The sequence below is a fragment of the Mustela lutreola genome, chromosome 1, assembly GCF_030435805.1.
Source record: "Mustela lutreola isolate mMusLut2 chromosome 1, mMusLut2.pri, whole genome shotgun sequence".
NCBI classification, from domain to species: domain Eukaryota; kingdom Metazoa; phylum Chordata; class Mammalia; order Carnivora; family Mustelidae; genus Mustela; species Mustela lutreola.
Window position 1 is genome coordinate 64,893,760 of NC_081290.1, and position 15,196 is coordinate 64,908,955.

Sequence of the window (15,196 nt, forward strand, 5' to 3'; positions counted from 1 at the left end):
CCGCCCATCTGCTTCCTCAGCAGAGATCTCCACGTGCTGTGCTAGGTGCCGAGGGGGCAGGTGGGAGGGAATCAGGCAGGGTCCCGGCTGTCGGGCCTCTCTGTGGGGAGGACTGAAGCAAACACATGCTCTGAGAGACATCAGGGTCAGGGGAGCATCTGGCTCATCCTGGGGGTCAGCAGATGCCCGGGGATGGCACCCAGGTTTGGTCTCTGAGCCGAGGAAGGAAGATGGGGTCACAGAGAATCCACTCGGCCTGTGTCCGAACCTGGCTTCTCTCGCTCTACAGCACAGACACATTCCAGATCAGAAATGCTTCAACCTGGTAATGTAGTCGATCACCCAAGGTTGTGTTTGTTGGGTAGTTTGGATGGCGATTATCACGTCATTTTAAGATTGTGCATATCTGCATTTCACTTTTTCATCTAATCGTTTGCATTAAGTATAAGTTCCATTTCTTATCTACATTCAGATTATTTCGAAAGTTTTCTTTGTTCCTGTGCAGACCTCTAGTGGGAGAAAAGGATACAGTGTTTTTCAGAAGTGGGGAGTATGTATATGCCTGGATTATATGTATACACATATACATATTGTTGACTGTTACTGTTCGCCTCAGACTCTGAGCTCTATCCACCTTACTAACCTTGTGTCCAGCGCCTCCTAAGAGGAAGCACATAGTGGATTCTCAATAAGTATTTGTCCCGTATGGATGTAATCAGAATCAGCGATTCAGAAACTGTACAGTGTTTGGGATTCTGTGTGAAAGCTGAGATGTTTTCTTATAACATTGGCCTTTGGAATGAATGCAGGCCTCGGGCCCGTCACTGACCCCCTCCCCAACCGATCCCCAATCGTGTTTTAAGTATGAAAGTGACTGAGTCAGGGAGCATTTTAGCGGATTTGACCTGAATTCAGAGCTGTTTCTTTGTGCCATCCAAAATCTGAAAAACTCAAAACCTTTTTCCCCCAGGATTTTTACCTTGTATAGTAAATCTTTGCCCTTGGACCTGGCCTGTCGTGTCTGGGACGTGTTCTGTCGTGACGGGGAAGGGTTTCTGTTCCGGACAGCCCTGGGCATCCTGAAGCTGTTTGAGGACATCCTGACCAAGATGGACTTCATTCACATAGCTCAGTTCCTGACGAGGCTGCCAGAGGACCTGCCTGCAGAGGAGGTGTTTGCATCCATAGCTACGATTCAGATGCAGAGTCGGAACAGGAAGTGGGCTCAGGTAAGCGGATCTTCTGTTCTCTTTTTTCCTGCAGGTAGCCTGGCTCAGCAGCCTCCCCGAGGAAGTCGTTACTCCAGCTGCCTTCTGAGAAAATGGCCCTCTCTAAATAAAGTTCTTCTTGGACTGGACCCGAGGAGCCTGGGTTTGAGGCTTGGCTCTGCTGTGCAGGGTCTGGGACAGTCCTTTGGTCCCCGAGAGTCTGTCAGACGGCGGGTGGATAACAGAAGCCTCCTGCCCATTCCGCGGGTGGTCTGGGGCCTGGGTGGTGGGATTGTCTCCCATCGCTGGTAAACAGGAGGTGGGTGGGGGACAGGAGGGCTGAGGGATGGTTCCCCTGGGACGGGTCACACTGGACCTCTGGTGGCTGAGTCAGGTGAGTCCAGCCTGGACCTCCTTCTGGATTTTTCTAGGCCCTTCTGGGTGTCCTGCCTAGGTAGGCCTTGGCCCCAGTGGGACTGGCCAGTGTTAGCTGGCTCCGAGTGCTGATAGTACCAGAAAGGAAAAATAAAGCCTTCCCTCTTGACCCTCTGTCGGCTCCTAGCTTGTCCAAGCAACAGATCATGGTTGGAGACTATCTGTAGAGGTTCTTACTCTCCTGTGACCCTTTGTATTAGTGGGAGATTTCAAATGCATACTAAAATAGAGTAAGTAGTTAACGGATCCTATGCTTTTGTTAAATATGCAGGCGTTTTTACATTTCTAACCGTCTCACCTGTCGGCACCTTTCTAGCTTGCTTGAACCAAGATCCAAGTAAGGTTCACACTGTCGTTAGTTGAAAGATCTTTTTAGTGTCTTTTTAATACGTAGGTCACCCCACCTCTCTTTGTATCCCTCGACCTCTGTCAGCTGAAGAAATGAGCTTATGTGTCCTGCAGCATCTCCCAGAGTCTGGATCTTGCTGGGTATATCCTGGTGGTGGTGTTCAGCCTGACCCTCAAAGCTGTATTTCCCCTGAAGTGACTGTTAGAGCTAAAGACTTCACGGGCAACCAGGCTGTCTGCCTTTGTTTTTATAGCAGTAGTAGTTTTATTGAGATGTAATTCACATACCATAAAATTCACCCCTTTGAAAGTGTACAGTTCTGTGCATTTATTAACTGGAGCATTTACTAATCACCTGGGTCCTTCATTCTGGCCCTTGAGCTGGTCCTTCTTGGCCTTCCTGGCCTGTTACATGATGCTCTCTTTGGCTGGCAGACTCCCTCCCTGGGTGTGTTTTTCGGGAAGAAGCGTGGCTGCATTGTGGACTTGGGGTAATACTGGGGGCCGGTGGGCACTGTTTTGTGCTTGGGTGATAGGATCTGCATTTCTGAAATATTGTTAAATACATTCTATTGATAAAAAGAAATGATGTCCTGACACACACTACAGCTTGTGTGACCCTTGAGAATGTCACGTGAAGGGACAAAGCCAGACACTAAGGATGGCACGCTCTGTGATTCTGCTTATAGGCAAGTCCAGGGTCCCCTGTGGAGACAGGAAGTCAGTGACTGGGCCCCCGGCAGTGGGCGGGGTTAGCTGGATGGTATGGGGTTCCCTGACACAGACCGTGGTAGTATCGCACACATCCACAGATACACTAAAAACCCTTGAACTATACATTCTAAAGGGACAAATTATATGGTAAGGAATCATATCTCAGGAAAACTTAGAGAATGCCCTCAGCTCATGCACGAGCAGGACTGGCTGTGTGATTATCCGGGATCTGCCAAGAGGGAGAAAGAGACTTTTTCTGGTTAGGACGTCAGTGGACAGTGCACAGTGGAAATCTGCAACCACTGTTCAGAATTACTGAGAGTTTCAGAAAGGGGACTGCAGACCGTCTGGCTATGTAGGCCTCTCTGATTGGGGACCCAGTGTGATGGCCGGTGTGGGAGGGCACACTGATCTCCATGGCTCACTGGCTGGCGGGGTTTTTCAGGTCCCTGTGGAAAGCCCAGGTCTTTCCTGATGGTCTTTGTCACACACGTAGCTCAGTTAGGCCTGACTTTGTGCCCCACCTGCCCCACACAGCCCCCATGCAGGCACGCAGAGGGCAGGGGTAAAACCGCGTCTGTTTTTTCCCTTTTTGTGTTGTAGAGACAAAGTAAAAAGGTTTGCTCAAAACTATGTCAGTTGGGGCGCCTGGGTGGCTCAGTAGGTTAAAGCCGCTGCCTTCGGCTCAGGTCATGATCCCAGGGTCCTGGGATCGAGCCCCACATCGGGCTCTCTGCTCAGCGGGGAGCCTGCTTCCTCCTCTCTCTGCCTGCCTCTCTGCCTACTTGTGATCTCTGTCTGTCAGATAAATAAATAAAATCTTTAAAAAAAAAAAAAAAAAAACTATGTCAGTTGTTTGATACTAGGGTATTTTCTAATCACGGGATCACAATGGGAGTCCGCCTGATGGGGAACTCAGGGGGCATTGTCGAGTTCGTATGGTGCTAGGCTTCACGGGAACTGTAGTCTGTACACATCCTCCTACATGCTCCACTTTAGGCCCCGGAGAGCTCGCAAACACGTAAATGTATCTGTTTGCTCAGCGGACCTGTCGACTTAGAGGTAGAGAGGGGAGGCTTTTTTCTGTGCAGTTCGTTTGAAACTGACATAAAGTGTTTCTGCTTAGCTCCTCGTCATTTGTAATTCAGCTCAAGTGACATAGTGCCTGACCCGTCAATTAGGCCCTGGTTTTGAATTCCCACCAGTCTAGGTCTGAATGGGTACAGGCTGTTTGAATGGCTGCTCCTGTGAGTGCCCACCGTGGGGGTTTGACCTTCCTGAGCTGCTTGTTTGTCCTTATAGCTGCTGTGCCAGAGGTCCCCAGAGACGTGCTCCACTCGGGCAGCCAGTAAATGGGGCTTCTGTTAGTTAGCCCCTGCGGCTGGTACTAAGTGGTCAGAATGGAATGTAGTGTCTCTGAAAATGAAGGTGTTAACCAGAAGCTGGGAGAGCATGGAGTTGGGAGCTCAGTCACTTTGGGAAAGCCTGGGAGGGCGTGAGAGCCCAGGCGTGCTTGTTAGTGTCCAGGAGCAGAGAGCCTGGCTTGGGGGTGGACTGCGCCAGGGCCAGAGCCAGATGGTGCAAAGAGAGCCCCACAACTGTGTCCTGACAGTACTGTGGCTGCGGGGACGTGGTTGTAGGATGTTAGCCCAGAGATGGCACGATTGCTCTCCACAGGAGTAGGAGGGCTGTGGTGTGGGCGTAGGGGGTAGAATGGGGGAGCGGTGGAAGTGGGGGGCCAGAGCCACCGGCCAGGAGGCTGCACAGCCTGTCGCTGTGCTTGGCGGGACCTGTGTTCAGTGTGTTCGCATATCACCCACGGACGTCTCCCCTGTGATTCCCAGGTGCTGACCGCCTTACAGAGGGACAGCCGCGACACGGAGAAAGGCAGCCCGTCTCTCAGACACTGAGCGCTCGGCGCTGGAGCAGATCTCCAGGTGGCACCTGCGTTTCTGATGGACACGCTGACAGCCAAGATGAATAGGCTCTTTGCACGTTTGATCCTAACCCTGGAGTTGGCCTTAAAACAAAACAAACAACTTTTAAAGAACTCAGCCAAGGCTTAGCCTTAAGCAGCTCAGTGGGGCGATGAGCTAGTGTTGACCACGGCCAACGCTGCGTATGCTGCATGGTGTAAAAATGAGATGGTGGCTAACCCCCCCCCCCCCAATTTCACAAAAGTTAATTAAATGGTCATGCTCTTATGTCCACTGATGGAAAATACATTACAGTCTTCCTTAGCCAAGGTGCGGGAGAAATATACGTAGGTAGGCTCGGAGGCATTCCTGGCTACTGACCTACTTGAGCGAGGAAGGAGTTGTGGAGCTAGTTAACCGAGAGGACTGTTCCAGGGCTGGAGGGCCTGCTTTTAAAGCCCACCTACCAAAGACAGCAGGAAAGGAAAACAGGCTCTCACAGGTGGTCACCCAGTGTGCCTGTGAGCAACCTGGGATTTGACCTGACTTCCAGGTTGGCCTTTCTCCACTGTCACCTTGACAGAATCACAGCACGAGGGCTGAAAAGGGCCACTTGGGTTCTGGGGAACCCCTGCTCTCCCCCCCTAAGATTGCTTCCTCCATCTCCTGAGCAGGAAGGGCTGCTCACCCAGGAGGCCCGAGACTGCCTTCAGACCCACACCTCCTGTGTGCAGAGGTGCAGAGGCCTGGCTGGCGGGGTCAGCCTGCGCCCTTGCTCCCCCAGAACGCTGCTCTTCCCTGTGTCCCCCGAGCAGCAGAATCGTCCCGAGTACCAGTGCTTCCCTCCTTGTGCGTCTGGCTGAAAGCTAGAGCGTTGTGAGGGCTGGGACGCGGACCCACGCAGATGGCCTTGCAGGGGCTCCCAGTGTTTGTCCCATCAGCCTCTCCCCACATAGGTGGTCCCCCGCCCCAACCAAGTTCATCAGCAACTTTCCTGCTGGAACCTCTCCTTAACTAAGAATTTTGTTAAAAGCGCTTTGGTCATGGTCATGCACATTCGAAGACGGGGATGGTTTTCACACAGAAGAGCCCAGAGGACAGGCAGGTCTGTGGAGACAGGTCCTCACGCGGACCCGGCTGCATGCTGGTGTCCATGAGGGCTTGAGAGACTGGGTCCGAGGGCTCCACTGCCCCCTCAGCCACACTCCCCCTGGCTGCCCTCAGTGCGGCCCTGGGGAGCGCCCTAAGCTCCAAGAGTAGGCCTGCCACGAGGTGGCCTGGCTCCCCGGGACCTTTTCTGTCTGCCATGTTCATGGCCAGCATGGGCAGGAGCGGGGGCAAGGGGCCACACCATGGCCATGGGTCCCGTTTTCTGGAGTAGTTGCCTTCATCCCCTGTCCTCTTAACTGAAGTCTCCAGGGAGGTTGCGGAGCGTCTCGGACCCAACTCTCTGCCTCACCCTGGAAGTGCTGGCCTGGCTGTCCTCTCGGGGGAAGTGTCCCATCTTCACTGAGGGCTCACACTTCCAGACGTAGCCCGCCGTCCACCATGCTGCTGACTGTCACCTTGCCGGCCCCGGGCCTCCGCCTGCACAGGCCAAGTGTCGCTCCCGGATGTGAGCTTTCTGTTCTGAAAGGTGTATATATTTTCTTACTGTACATACAGATGTTCCTCGGTCGGGACAGGAAGCACCGCCGCTGCAGGGCGTGCTTGCCGCTCATCTGCGCCTTCAGACCCAGCCCTCAACCTCCTCCGTTGGACAGGCTGACGTCCATCTCTCGGGACTCGTGGCACCACATAGGCATTATGTTTTTAAACGGGTTCCCAGCCGATGCAGAATACTTAACCAAATCTCTAGCTCACAGAGGTTTTGGTGGCCTGTTTGGGGGCTGCCTGGGGCCTTGCCGTGTCTGCCCCAGAGGCCAGGAGCTCGGTCTGTGTGGCCCATCTGTGGGGTCAGGCTGCTCTGTCGGACGCCATCGTTTAGGAAAACGGGGAGCCCACTTGAAGGCTGCGCCCCCTGCGTGTCTGCACTTTCCCGGCCCAGCTGCCGGCTATCCAGAGCTAAGACTTGGGGTTCGGCCCCTTGTGCGTCTGGCCCTTTAGAGTCGAAAGCCGTGTCCCCACCTATCCCTGAAAGCCCATCTAGAAGCAATGTTCACTTTCAAAGGTACTTTTTAACCGCTCAGTTTTTGACTATTTGAACAGTTTGCTGATAGAAACGTCCTGATAATACTTGCTACATACCATGTTTTAACTGCTTGTACAGTTAACCTTTAATTTTATTTAGCAAAGTCTATCAAATTAAGACTTTTTGAATTGTAAATAATGTGGTTTTATTAAATAAAAGTCATGGAAAATTGTTACTTACGTTCACTGTAGTTTGGTTTACAGCTGGAGTTCTCACCTTCAAGTGTGGGACAATTTGATTTTGAACATCACGTTATTTTTTTCTTAAAGATTTTATCTGAGAGAACACAGGGAACGGCAGAAGGCGAGGAAGAAGCAGGCTCCCCACTGAGCAGGGCGCCCAACGCGGGGACACCGGGCTTGATTCCAGGGCCTTGAGACCATGACCTGAGCTGAAGGCAGACGCCCTGCCTGAGCCACCCGGGCGCCCCGAGCATCCTGTTATTTTAGAACCCGCTTACAACGCTCGGTTATGTTAAAAAGGTGGTGGTTGTGTTAATTCGGTGCAGGGATTTGGGAGCTGAGTGTGTCCCTTGCACATCAAGGGGGGACCTTTGACTCGCTGACCCCTTCCCTGTCCCCAATCCCAGCTCCCGAGGTGAGCACCCGCTCCCTCTGTGCCTGGTAGGCCACAGGCTGCCTGCAGCGCCCCATCCAGCCTGCGGGTGACCAGGGCCGCCTTCGTTCCCAGCTCTGGGGTGGATGTCAGTCTGGCTGTCCCAGCTCGGTGCCAGTGAGCACGACCCGGTCTGAGAGGTCACTTGGTGCCAGTCAGAGCCAGTGCTCGTGTGCACTTGTGTGTCATCCATGCTCGTCCAGCCGTTCAGCCAAGTGCAGTAGGCCCGGCCAGGAGGTGGGGGCCCTCAGGACTGCTCCCTCTCTTGTCCCCTGGTCCCCCGGGATAAGTGGACAGTGCTGCCCTCCTGTGTCAGTGTGGCTGGTGGTCTGCGCTGGGCCACTCAGTACCATTGAGCCTGTGACTGGTCTCCCCACTTCTCTCCCCCAGAGACCGTGCAGCTCTGCTCTGGGCATTTAGCTCCCACTGTCTCACCAGGGCATCCCGAGGCTGCTCTCCAGCTGGCACAGGCCAGGAGCTGCAATGGCTGGCAAGGGTGGCCGTGCTGGACAGTGGTCGTGTCCTGGGGCTCACTGCCTACTGCACGCACACCGGGCCCCAGGCTGAGTTCTGTGAATGGCCTCATTTCTCTCCACAGCAACTCAGTCACTGCCTCCATCCCAAAGCTGTGACGCAGAAGCGGATCTGCTTGGGCTCCTGTGGCCAGTTAGCCTCGGGGCTGGGAATCTGACACTTCCCCTGTGGCTCCTGAGCCCTGGCTGATCCCCTCCCCAAGGAATAACTGTGCTCTGGGGCCTTTGGAAGCCTTTCTCCTCTCGCTTGGTCCTCAACTGCCAAGTGCAAGGTTTGGGGCGAGGCCTGGATTCACTCACCTGAATGCCTCCTGTGTGCGAGGCACAAGTCTGATGGCCGGCTTGGGGAGGACCTTGGGGGATGCCCCAGCTTTGGGCTTGGAAGCTGTGGACCATTTTCCCAAGAGAAACCAGGGAGCCAGCTGTTCAAAAACCCATTCCCCGAGATGTGGAGCCGGCCACAAAGGCCCAGAGAGGGGACAAAATCTCACAGCTCTAGGGCGCCTGGGTGGCTCAGTGGGTTAAGCCGCTGCCTTCGGCTCAGGTCATGATCTCAGGGTCCTGGGTTCTCTGCTCCGCGGGGAGCCTGCTTCCTCCTCTCTCTCTCTCTGCCTGCCTCTCTGCCTACTTGTGATCTCTCTGTGTCAAATGAATAAATAAAATCTTTAAAAAAAAAAATCTCACAGCTCTAGAGGGCAGGGACCAAGTTGGACCTTGAGAGCAGCCACTGGTCATCAGAGGATGGGCGTGGCCAGCAGAGGGAAGCCTCAGACCCCCAGCAAGTCCTCAGTTGGGGCCATGCAGGAACTCGCTGTCCCCATGTCCTTCTGAGAGGTCTGAATCTCTGGGCTGGCCCAGGAGCTCGGGTTCCTCCGTGAGCACTGCCTCGCCTGCAGCCAGCTGGCTCGAGGGGGTGGCTGCTCCACGGGCCACGGCCACGCCAAGGCCCCTTCTCTCAGGATGCCTGAGCCTGTGGAGGGAGGGGCGGGAGCATTCTTCGCAGGCAGCATGAGTCACCCACACCCCAGCCTGTCTCTGGTCCCTGCGACTTCTTGACCTCACTCCAGAGCACCCGGTAGAAACTGCTCCAGCCAAAAATAACTCCCGTTTCAGGTGTCATTTAGTTGCCGGTCAGATCAGGAGTATTTAAATTCTCTGAGCCTTCCATTTCTTTTCTGTAGCCAGACCTTAAAGCGGGTACCAGCATCCATCCACTGGCTTGTGAGGATTCAAAGATGCTGAATTGTGTCATTAAGAGAATCTCCTCACCAGAGATAGAGTCATACCCTGACATGTGAACTTTTAGTATCTGAACTCTTGAGGAACTTAGGGATTTTGAAAATCGGTATTTTTTCACGTAGTTATTACAACTGCATGTTTATTGTATACAATTTGGAAATACGAAAAATAGAAGCCATAATTTCACCACCTAGGGAAGAGATACTTTTTCCATATAATGAATAAATTTTTTACCCCATTTTACGAGGGAGCGCGTGGAGGTTTAAAGAGGTGGGCTGTGCGTCCCAGGTCACAATCAGAAGAGATGAGAATCCGAGTCAGCCTAATTCCAAGGCCTTATTTGCAAGCACGACACTGTGTCTTCCCCCTAAAGGCACCTTTGTATTCAACTTGGGCATCCTTTGGGCAAAATATTAGAAGCAAGCATCAGCTAAAAAGCTGGGGCATGTATAAGTGTATTCATTCAAACTCACGCCTGTGTAGACAGGGTTCCAGCAGGAGCGGGCATGGCGGGCAAGCAGGAGGTGTGGACCAGGAGCGGTGCCCAGCCTGCGGGGCCCCCATGCTCACCAGCTGCTCAGCTCAGCTGCAGGCCCGCCTGGAGTCCTTGCCAATCATGTCCCTGGTGTGACTCTTCTCCCATGAAGACGGTCCTCAAGTTTAAAACCCACGTTGCAGATCAGGGTGCATTAACTCCAATAGGATTTGATCAGATAGGCATTCCTGACCAATGGCAAACATCTAAATTATGGCTGCAGACCCACTTACAAAAAAAGAAGGCGTTGGGGCGCCTGGGTGGCTCAATTGGTTGAGTGACTGCCTTGGGCTCAGGTCATGATCCTGGACTTCTGGGATTGAGTCCCGCATCGGGCTCCCAGTTCCTTGGGGAGTCTGCGTCTCCCTCTGACCTTCTCCTCTCTCATGCTCTCTCTCACTCATTCTCTCGCAAATAAATAAATACAATCTTTTAAAAAAAAATTTAAAAAAAAAAAGATTGGCTTTAAAAAAAAAAAGGCATGTTTCTCAGCTTACGTCATTGAAAAACCTCAAATGCAGTTTGAAGCCAGCAGCAAGGACGTCCCCCATGCATGAAAAGCATTTCCTTTTCGATGCCTTGTGCTCTATGCACAGGTAGTGCCCGATTCCCTCCTGCCTGTGCTGCCCAACCACCCAAGCCACCTGTGACATGGAAGGGGACACTTCTGACCCCAACCCATTTAGAAAGAAGTCGTGTTGCAGAACATCTCAGATTCTATTGTGCCTACATTTTCCAGGCCCTCCTTTTTGACAAGCTTTTTTTTTTTTTTTTTTTTTTTTTTTTTCAGATTTTATTTGACAGAGATCACAAGTAGGCAGAGAGGCAGGCAGAGAGAGAGGAGAAAGCAGGCTCCCCACTGAGCAGAGAGCCCGACGAGGGGCTCGATCCCAGGACCCTGGGATCACCACCCGAGCCGAAGGCAGAGGCTGTAACCCACCGAGCCGCCCAGATGCCCCTTGACAAGCTCTTTAAAAGCCTTTGAGGTCAGAGGTCTCTGATCCAGCCGGGGCGCCCCCTCTTCATCTTCCTAGAGGGAGGGAGGCTACTTGGAGGTGGTCTCTGTCCCCTGCTAGAAGAGACCATTATGTTCCTCAACGCTTCTACTTCTAGAAAGCTCCTCTTTCTGGCCTCTGCTTATTTTCAAGTTTGCTATAGGACTTAGCAGCGTCTGATTCTCCTAGGCATCTGAGCAACACTTATTGCCCGAAAACGAGAATACTGTGATGTTGATACATTAATAACCCAACAGAACAGACTGAGCTGGGCTAGGTAGGCATCGTGCTGGCTCCGAGGGAGGATGACAGTCTCCCTGGGGTCCAGAGAACTGGAGTTGGGGGTCAAGGACTGGAATGGGGTCCATCAGTAATACTGGGCGGGTGGGAGTGGTCTGTGGCTTTCTTCCTCGGAGGCAAGATGAAGAAACACTCCCTGAATGGGTTGCTATTTCGTGATCAAGAGCTCTCCTGTAATTCAATTAGAAGGAACCTCGTTGTGAAGTCATCAGCGGAAGATTATCTTCTAACGAACTGTAACATCTCTAGAGGGGGAGAGTGTAATTTGCAAGAACAAGGGCAACTTTGCAGCTTAAAGCAACACTAGCACCATCGATCTGCATCTTGCGCTCTCAAGAGGCCGGTCTACCTGGTTCAATGCTGGTGAGGCAGTGCTTGGTGCAGCCTGGGGAACTGCCAGTGGGTCAAAGTCAGCTGAAACTACCCACGCTCCTGCTGGGGAGCCGAAGGGACACTCTGGCCACGAAAGCTGCTTAGCTGGGAGAGGCACGGAACACAGGGTGTCAGGTTCACTCGGAAGCTTTCCCAACCACCGAAGACACCAGGGGTCCTGTGCTGCTCTTAGCATGAGGCACAAAGAGAATGAAGTTGTGCTTGCTGGTGATGGACTAACCCTCTCTGGCCTTGATGAACGGCGCAGAGGGAAGACAAGTGTAGAAGGTAAGGAGGATTGGAAGAGGAAGCAGGAAGTGAATGAATGCTTTTTACTTCCCTGATTGTTACGTTTGTGTGGTTTGACAAGTATGGTCTTATAAGAGTGTATCCAAGCTATAAAAGTTAGAAAAGGAATTTTAATCGACCTTTATTGGCTTCAAAGAGAACACACCTTAGAAAACAGCCGCGCTCCCAAAAGTTAAAGTCATCGTGACCTTCTTGTGACCAACTGAGTCATCTGCCTTGGAGGGAGGGGTTTCTACCCTTCCTTATAGGTATTCGGCACCAAAAACTAACTCACCCCGCCCCCCTTTTTAAAGGATTATTTATTTATTTGACAGAGATCACAGGTAGGCAGAGAGGCAGGTGGGGGGTGGCGGGGCTGGGACAGGCTCCCTGCTAAGCAGAGAGCCCGATGTGGGGCTCGATCCCAGGACCCTGGATCATGACCTGGGCCGAAGGCACAGACTTTAACCCACTGAGCCACCCAGTTACCCCCTAACTCATCCTTCTTATGACCTACTTAAACTTGGGGACGGGAGGATACTTCTAACCCCAAATCTGTGCATCTCAAAACTCAATTTAAAATTAAGAAGAAATAAAAGCAAGCCCCTAGCTTCAAAACCACCAAGGAAAGTTGGAAATGGAATCCCCAATTCTGGATGAAAGAGGTAGGCCTATCAGGTATTTCTTACATTAACACAAGGAATAGTAGACACGTTTACATTTAATACAGAAAAATCACATGCACAGAAAGGGTCCTCTTGCCAAGATCCAAAAATACCTTGCCGAGAACAAAAGGCTTACAGGCATTCTGGCCAGACACACTGTGCAATCATCATTTTGTCCTCACTGGAAAACAAAATTTCATGTTTTTGTATTTCTTTAGAGGATCCCAGGAAACATTTCATTAGAATTGCAGACTGTCGTTGAGCCAGAAGGAAACGTTAATGGTCAAGCAGACTGAGCCTCCTCTCATGGAAAGAGGAAAGAGGACAGAACGTCAGCTCCTTCTCCTAGTTACCATTTCTCCTGTTTCCCTCCTCTTCTTTATTACCCAGAAGCCTGCTTACATACGAAACAAGTTTAGATTCATCGAAGGAAACTAGTGAGCTTCATGTTGAGGTTGTGACTCAGAATGACACAGTTTAATATATTTAAAGGGAATTTAATAATTAGCTTATATAAGCACAGGACATTTCTTGCTCCCCCACCTGTTTGTTAAGCCCTCTGATATATGGAAGAGGAACAGTTTTCCACAGGATCAAGTCATTGAAATTACGGACTTTCTCAGATACAACAAGGCTTCTGACAGCTTTTTTATGAGAAGTCACGTACAGTAAGTCGTCAAGTCTCTGGGCCTGACTTCACCCTGTGTAAAATGGACAGCTAACCCAATTGTGCTCAGGATTAATTTAGGAGCTGACAATGATGAGATTAATACAAAATTCAGCTTCATCCCCAATACCAGAAGCCTTTTAAAGAATGGCCACAAGTGGAGACTTAAGAATTAATGAAGGCTAGAAAAAGTTGCTGACATTGAAGATGTCGTGCGGATACTTCCCGTTGTGGGGGTTAAGATGGGAGAAAGGCTTTGGCTTCCCTGATCTTCTGCCTCACACCTCTGCAGGACATAGTAAGGCCAGCATGATGGCGCTTCAGGGACTCAATACGCTGGTTGAGGGCTTCTGTCCTGTCCACTTTCTCCTCCATGTCCCGGAGCAGGAGCTCCTTGCCCAGGAGCCCGCACTTCTGATTCAGCTTGATGTTGTCAGCCCTCAGGCTGTCCCGGGCCTTCTTCGTCCTGGTCAGGATGTCCCTCTTCAGGGCCACCTGAGCCTCAGTTTCCAAAAGCTGTGTCTTTTTACACATGTTTTCTATGTCCACGAAGTGTAGCTTCTCCTTCACGTGGGTTATGATCTGTACGTTGTTAGTCACTTTGTTGTGCAGTTTTAAAAGTTCCTCGTTCCGCTCCTCCACTTTTTCGTTGAAGGTCTGGTTCTCAATCTTCAGCTGTTCAAAATCAATGAGGAGCAGCCCCTCCGTCAGGTCCTCCTGGGCCTTCATCCGCGTCTCAAAGTGCACCAAGCTCTGCTTCAGCTGCACGTTCTCTAGCCTCACCGCGATCATCTCCTTCTCCTTCTTATCCTCCAGCGCCTGGATCTGCTCCACCTCTCGCAGGGCAGCCTGGCGGCCACCACGCACCCAACAGGTGCCCATGGCCTGCGTCACCACCTGCTTCTTGAGTGCCTGGAAGCCGGCCCACTCCTTCTCCACCCTGGACAGCACCTCCCTGCACTGCTCCTGCAGCTGCTTCAGCTCCTGGTGGTACCACTCCAGGTCGTCCGCCTGCTGCTTCCTCAGCTCCTCCAGCAAGGCCAGATGGCGGAGGTATGCTTGCTCTTTCTCAGGGGCATCGGGCTCCGGGCCCTTATCGGGCACCTCGGCGGCATCCAGGCCCTTCTTCTTGCGCAGCGCCTCGGAGATCTTGTGCTGCAGGTAGTTGTTGTAGCGCTGGTAGTTGCTGCGCTCAACCACCAGCGACCGGTACTGTTCCAGGAGCTCCTCGCGCAGCTGCTGCTCCTGCAGCTTCTGCATCTCCTCCGTCCATTCCTCGTCCTCGAGGTCCCGTCGCTCGCCTTCCTCCCTTTGCTGGCTTTTCGCTGGGCTTCCTTGCGCACCCCTCTCCTTGATTTCCTCGCTCTCCTCCTCCTCGTCCTCCTCCCCCTCCCCCTCCCCCTGCTCAGCCTCCTGGGTCGGCGGAGCCTCTTCCCGGCCAGGGGTGGACGGCCGCCCCGAGGCGGCCAAGGGCTCTTTCTTCCGCCTCCACTTGAGCGCGGCTGCCGCGGCCTCCTCCTCCTCCTCCTCCTCTCCCTCTTCTTCCTCCTCGTCCTCCTCGTCCTTCGCCTCCCCCCGCTCCTCCTCCGCCCGCTCCTCCGGTTCCGCGGACCAGCCTCCGGGCTCCGGCGGGGCAGCCTCCTCAGGCCCGGCGTCGGCCGCCTCCCGGGGTTCCGGCTGGGTCTCAGCCTCGCTCGGCGGCTCCGGCTCCCCGGGTCCCGCCTGGTCCACAGCCTCGGGGACCTCCGGCGCTTCCCGGGCCTCGGCGACCTCGTCGCCGGCGGCGCCTCCCTCCGAAGACTCTACGGCCCCCTGCTCCGGCTCTACGGCCCCCAGCTCTGGCTCCGGCTCGAGCGGTTCGGCCGGGGAGTGGGGGCCGGAGGCGGCCTTAATCCCGGACAGCTTGGAGGACAGGTTGGTCCCATCTCCGTCTTCCCCATCTGGGTCCCCACGGTGCTCGGAGCTGCCGTCCATGTCTCTCAGGGTCAGCCGGCTCGGCAGAGCCCGGACGCCGGCTGTTGGGTTTCCAGGGGCAACCAGGGGCGCGCGCGGTGGGCCCGGCGATTGGCCGAGAGGCACGCAGACGCCCAGCCCCTTCTCCCCGCCTCCGGGGAGAGCCGACCAATAGGAAGCCGCGAGCGGGAGACGGGCGGCACTGATTGGAAGGGGGCGCGG

General features: G+C 53.4%; 2 protein-coding genes across 9 annotated transcripts in view; one reads left to right on the forward strand and one right to left on the reverse strand.

The window, feature by feature from the left end:
• TBC1D14 (TBC1 domain family member 14) overlaps window positions 1-6,987 on the forward strand; it is a 104,166-nt gene extending 97,179 nt beyond the window's left edge. For 6 of the 8 annotated variants that reach the window (XM_059165858.1, XM_059165836.1, XM_059165875.1 and 3 more), the window contains 2 exons: window positions 971-1,229; window positions 4,550-6,987. In XM_059165858.1, the coding sequence (XP_059021841.1) occupies window positions 971-1,229; window positions 4,550-4,615 (325 nt within the window). In that variant the 3' untranslated portion in view covers window positions 4,616-6,987. Of the gene's footprint in view, window positions 1-970; window positions 1,230-1,263; window positions 1,495-4,549 lie in introns of those variants that run through there. The other 2 variants (XM_059165847.1, XM_059165868.1) reach the window with 2 other exon arrangements.
• A 4,835-nt stretch (window positions 6,988-11,822) lies between these two features.
• Window positions 11,823-15,162, reverse strand: CCDC96 (coiled-coil domain containing 96). Its single transcript, XM_059165908.1, has one exon. It carries the CDS (start codon window positions 14,993-14,995, stop codon window positions 13,259-13,261), a length of 1,737 nt encoding a protein of 578 aa, XP_059021891.1. The 5' UTR covers window positions 14,996-15,162; the 3' UTR covers window positions 11,823-13,258.
• Window positions 15,163-15,196: the final 34 nt, after the last annotated feature.